The 5,706-nt window shown below is 36.8% G+C and overlaps 1 protein-coding gene across 1 annotated transcript; it reads right to left on the reverse strand.

Annotated features, from left to right (window-relative positions):
- Positions 1–697: 697 nt before the first annotated feature.
- Positions 698–4,997, reverse strand: si:dkey-174n20.1 (uncharacterized protein LOC796174 homolog). The gene is made up of 4 exons (XM_053324656.1): positions 4,764–4,997; positions 3,305–3,547; positions 2,355–2,657; positions 698–1,209 (listed from the first exon to the last, which is right to left on the reverse strand). The coding sequence occupies exons 1-4, from the start codon at positions 4,882–4,884 to the stop codon at positions 950–952; spliced, it is 927 nt and encodes a 308-aa protein (XP_053180631.1). The 5' UTR covers positions 4,885–4,997; the 3' UTR covers positions 698–949.
- Between the last annotated feature and the right edge of the window lie 709 nt (positions 4,998–5,706).

The raw sequence follows: 5,706 nt of genomic DNA on the forward strand, positions 1-5,706 counted from the left end.
TCATTGTGTTTACAGAGTAAAATGATCACAAATAAAGCTTTATATGCGTGGTCTGTGAGAAGATGATACATTGTTTAGTCTTGAAGGTGTAGTTGAAGTGGTGGAATGGACATATAAGCATGAGAAAGAATGGATGAGAGGTGGATGAATGGGTGAGTGGGTGTGTACATGGGTATGTTTTCCACCTGATGGATGAACATTATATAGTTTTACCCATTCATTTCCTATGGCCGTCATTTTTGACCAGGAACTGTATTGTTGAACAATGTTCACTAAACCACTCAAACTTTTACGTTGTATAAAAGTTGTAAATTGGTCAGGAGGTTTAAACACATGTTTTGTGGTTATGCAGTAAAAATATTAAAAGTGTATATCCTTTGTTTGAAATTGCAAAAAAGTTAATCTTACGAGTGTGGAAAATGGATTCTGTACTCGTATGACACATTACACCTGAATGATTATGTAATAAGACAGATGAGTTGTGCTAAGATTATAAAATAATAAATTATTTTAGACTAAAGAAAAAGAGTGAGTATGATTCCCTTTTCACTATGTATATAAACACTTTTGTACTCTTTGGGGGAAAAAACTGCTTTGTATTTAATTTATGACTGTGGTTTTTTAAGGAAAAAAACAATGTAAACCTTTTGTACTGAAATAAAATCCAAAAAAATGCATTGAGTCATCAAAATGTAATAAATTGTAATATAATTTATTTATTTGTGTCTCTTATTTGTACAGAAACAACATCCACAAAAAGAAGTTATGTTGGTATGAAAAAGCATTTCTTAAAATACACAAGCACATAGAAGAACATTAAATCTTTACATCTGCATTGAACACAACCAAAAACGTCAATGAAAAACACAACTATGTAAAAAAAAAAAAAAAAAGTACATCAGTAGTTATCGTCATAGAAACAAACGATCATTTCCTCCAGTTTCCACCATCAGGCCAGCTTCACCAGTCTCTCACTGGCCTCCCACAGTTTCTTTGCCACACCAGCGTCTCTTGCAAAGGGACGCAGCGTGGCGGGTCGGCAGTCCATGAAGTAACCCCCGCTGTGTTTGGCAACTTCGTCTGACACAGCGCAGTAGATGACGGTCTGAGCTCCGACCTCACACGGCACAAAAAACATCCACATGATGACCTGCATGAGCATGCGGAAGAGGGTGGAGTAGTGGCACGTCCAACCACTTTGGACAAAACCTGGAGCGACATATCAGGAAAAATATATATGAGTAGTGTCAGGAATTCACAAATACTTTATGTCAGGGGTGGGCAACATGAATGAATGCATCTATCACAGTATCAGTTATTATTATATCATGATTTGAGTATTCAGTAGAAAAAACTTTCAAAAATATACCTGTCTAAAAAAACCTGTAAATCCAATTTAAATCCAATCCAAAGTAAATCTTTTCATAGTTTACTAGTTTCTGTTTTTTTAATAAGACATACTGTCATGTATCTTATGTATGTCTATAAGCTAAAGAAAGTTAAAATAAACCTAATTGATACAGAATTTAATTTAAATACAGTTTACAAATTGCTCAGTGACCCAAAGCAAGAAGTGGGGCTGCAATTAATGATTAATAGTGATTGATCTGCTGTTTCCCAGGGCGAATAATTATCTCTTCAAATGTCTTCTTTTCTCCCTCCAACAGTCCAAAACCCCAGTATATTAAATTTACAATGATGCAATTACAAAACAGCTGCAAATCTTCACACAAATGATTAAAACATTTGCATGAAAATTACATGATAATTATCAAAATGGTGATAAATTTCTGTTGATAGACAAATCAATTAATCGACTAATAGCTTCAGTGTTAACAAGGAGAAAAAAGCTGTTTTTAAAAAAAAAAATCAAATCTAAAGAGACACCTCCTCCCAATACGTCTCATCAATGGAAACAATATAGAACTGAATAAGTTGTTAAAATATATTAATATAAAGATATTAACTCCTTTTTCCATTAAATTGCACTGGTGTGAGCTTTTTCAATACAGAAAGTGGATGATGTGCATATTCAGCCCCAGTTGGGTGCAGGTGCAGAACAGGCAGGAACAGGAGAGGTTGTCTGTTCACATATTAAAATAGAAAACTCTGCTAGGCAAACTCAGACATTTTTAACGTGTGGGCTGCCTCTCTTTTTCCTATGTAAGCTTTTTAACTTTTCAGCTTCAGGACCTTCTGCATAAAGTGACAATACTGAAAAATGATTAAGACAAATACATGCCATCATTGTTTTTTATCTTTCACTTATATGATGTTCAAACTCAAAAGCATTTAGATTGGTGCTGAAACTTTCTCACATCATTTCTCTGTAAGCCAACCGTAAAACCTCTCACCAGGGTGCACAGCGTAGGAGGTCACTCCTTTCCCCTCAGTGATGCGAGCCAGCTCCTGACTGAAGTAGATGTTGGCCAGCTTGCTGCGGCAGTAAGTGAAGAAGGGCAGCAGGTTGTAGTTGAGGTCCTGGAAGTTCAGTTTCTGGTACTTGTAGCTGGAGCATGTAAGCGTGACCACCCGGCTGGGGGTGCATTCTTTCAGGCGAGGCAGAAGCAGATTGGTGAGGAGAAAGTGACCCAAGTGATTGACGCCGAAACACATGCTGAAGCCGTCATCGGTCCAGTCGAGGACACCGGGCATACCTGAGGAAGAAGACAGAAGTAAAACTATGAGATGGAAGTTAACATGTCTTTAGCTGCTTTCATCTGGTGCTGCTTTTCTCCACATGATGATACAAGTATTGATTTCAGGTGAGCAGCGATGATAGGAGTGTTTGCTCTGATGCATCCGGTTAAACTGTCCAATCAATAACATGAATTTACTTTTTTTTCAAACCACTAATTTTTGACTGTTTCCACTGAAGACTTTTTTCTAGAGGAAAACATATGAATCCATGCTCTTTCAACATTACTATTATTATTAAATCCAGCTTTATGTATATTTAATTCATTCATTCTATGCATAGAAAACAAATCACAAAAGCCATGCCTGTCTGTCCCTCTCAGCCTCAAATGGTACTAACAATTGTTTCCATTATCAATTAAAAACGATTATGATGATTATTTTTTGACCCATAACCGAAAGATATTTAGTTTACTATCATGTATGACAAAGAAAAGAAAAAGCATAAAATAATGTATATAAAATGATTATCAAAAACATTTCTGGTTGATTTTGACCATATTACCTGGTCAGCTTTAACATCTGACCAGTCACACTTTTAGGATGTCTATTTGATATATGTCTACCTTTGATGATCAAGAGACTTCCCTGTGGTTGACAGCCCCACCTGCATTATTGATCAGGATGTCGAGCCTCTTCTCTCTCTGGAGGAAAGTCTTACAGAACTCCCTTACAGAGTGCAGGTTGGCCATATCCAGCTCCATGTACAGGACGTTCAGATTGTGACTCTTGTACTTGATCTCCCTCACAGCCTTCTCAGCCTTGCCCAGGTCTCTGCAAGCGATGATGACACGGGCGCCTCTCATTGCCAAGGCAACGGCTGTCTCCTTGCCGACACCCGAGTTTCCACCTACAAAAATAAATAAAAAAGCCACAAAATAATTTGTTAGCAGTTGTGAGTAATATGCCATGTCATGACTTGAAAGGCAGCGATATCAACATCTGCAGTCAACTCAGTTTAATTAGTGTTTAATACAAGTAAAATAATTTTAATAGTGTGATGTTATGGTGTAAATGTCATTCTCATTATCATAAAGTATATACTGTACTGTGCAAAAGTTTTAGGCACGAGGATGCCTTCAAAAACAATGCAAGAAATAGTTTTTATTCATCAATTAACTTAATAATTCATTTAATTTGTAACGCATTTTAAATTTGAAAAGTGCTACAAGCAGATAAAAAACCTAAAATAGCATAAAATATTCGCATAAAAGCAGCAACCAGCAAAGGTTAATTTAGAGCCAAAGGTTCTGCTATAAAATAAATGTCTTTTTTAAAACTCTCAGTAGTCTGTGGTGCCCTCTAATGGCGAGGGAGGGCAGTCCATAGATGAGGGGCAACAGAAGAGAAGGTCCGATCACTCATGGTGCTGAGTTTAGTCCTGGGTAGGAGTCGATTAGAGGGATCATGTGGAGGTTGGTGGGGTGAGCAGTATCTATAATTTATCATTAAACTTCTCGGTTGCTCCTGTATATAATCCCAGACTGACTTCATGATGTTGAGATCAGAGCTCTGTGGGAGACCATTGCAGGGCTCCTTGTTCTTATCTGATATATTTGATTCGCTGAATTAATTGAGGGGCAATCGGATGCTTCCCTGATGGTAGGGGTATGGTAAATTTAACATGAATTAAGACATTTATACCACATTTCTTTTGTGGAAAGTAGTGTTTTCTCCTTTTACCTTTTGTGTTTTGATTGTTAGCACCAAGGCAAATTCCCTTGTAGGTGCAACCCTACTTTCTGATTGTGATTACTTAATAAGATAAAATAAGATAAGATAAGATGAGACAGCAGTACAGTTGGGAGGTGGGTGATAAAATAAAATACCATGTACAGTAAACTGGATCTTTGTGTAAATAAATCTGCAATATATAACTGCAATATGCAGAATTTCCTGAGATTATATATGTGCAATGTTCCTAGGATTTTCATGGTAAACATCTAAGGTATTTTAAACTCTCGCACAGTACTGTATGTATGTATATATGTTTTGTAACAGCCACACTGCCTATCTATATAACCTGTATCCACATATGAATATTAGACATAATGTTATTTATTTACCTGTAATCAGTACTGTTTTGCCATCAAGTCTGGTCATGTCGGTGCAACACCTCCTTTTTTTCATCCATTTCAAAGTCAAAAAAGAGACTAAAGACGCAATAATCGTGTAGAGGACATACATTTTCCTATGAGTGCTCCTTTGACAGCTGATATAAAATACAACTATGAGAGCTTTAAGCTAACGACAGCTAGCCTGCTAGGTCGCTATTGACTACTAAAACACTGATTTGCGTCTTCTTATTCATCCATTCTGGTTGTTCTCGCAGTCGATTTAGCGGAGATGAGCCAGGACTGCTAATTAAATGATGGGGAGCTCAGTTATTTCATTTTGGTGGAGTGGACACTGGTTTCCAATTCAGTACCATTCAAGAGATGTGTGGAGTAGCTCGATCTGCACATGCGCGGGATCCTCAGCCACCTCTACGTATCGCGAGATTTCTTACCTCAGCGTGAGTAAACAAACACAGGTACAAATGAATGAAAATGTGAAATTATTATGATTATTATCACTAATTGACAACATGGTAAAATGCGTAATGTCAAATATATATCATGTGCAGTGAATGGTTGAATATCTGTACATTTATAACTGACACCTCAAATTTTCAAAGGAAAAAACAACCTCGTGTCGCCAGAACAGCTTCAGTGCACCTTAGCTTTGCATCTACAAGTCTCTGGACTCTAGTGGATGCACACCATTCTCCCAAAAGGATAAGAAGTGAGAATAATCTTTGTACAATATACATGGTCACTATAGGGCTACAACTTACAATTGTTTCATATTCATATTCATTTTTCAAAAAGCAGATTTTTTTTTAATTGATAAGTTAATTATTTTGTCAATAAAGTGCCAAAACAGTGAAAAAGACCTGCTATAATTTACCAGAGTCACAGGGGATGTCTTCATATGTCTTAGTTTGTCTGTCCAAAACCCAAAGACATT

This window comes from Scomber japonicus, chromosome 9, assembly GCF_027409825.1.
Source record: "Scomber japonicus isolate fScoJap1 chromosome 9, fScoJap1.pri, whole genome shotgun sequence".
Taxonomy (NCBI): Eukaryota; Metazoa; Chordata; class Actinopteri; order Scombriformes; family Scombridae; genus Scomber; species Scomber japonicus.

Excerpts from the sequence above, each read along its gene's own strand:
- si:dkey-174n20.1 (XM_053324656.1), bottom strand. The coding sequence starts at position 4,884 with ATGTATGTCCTCTACACGATTATTGCGTCTTTAGTCTCTTTTTTGACT. Across the intron at positions 2,658-3,304 it reads CATCCTGATCAATAATGCAG|GTATGCCCGGTGTCCTCGAC; the intron begins GTGGGGCTGTCA and ends CTTCTTCCTCAG. Across the intron at positions 1,210-2,354 it reads CTCCTACGCTGTGCACCCTG|GTTTTGTCCAAAGTGGTTGG; the intron begins GTGAGAGGTTTT and ends ATGTCGCTCCAG.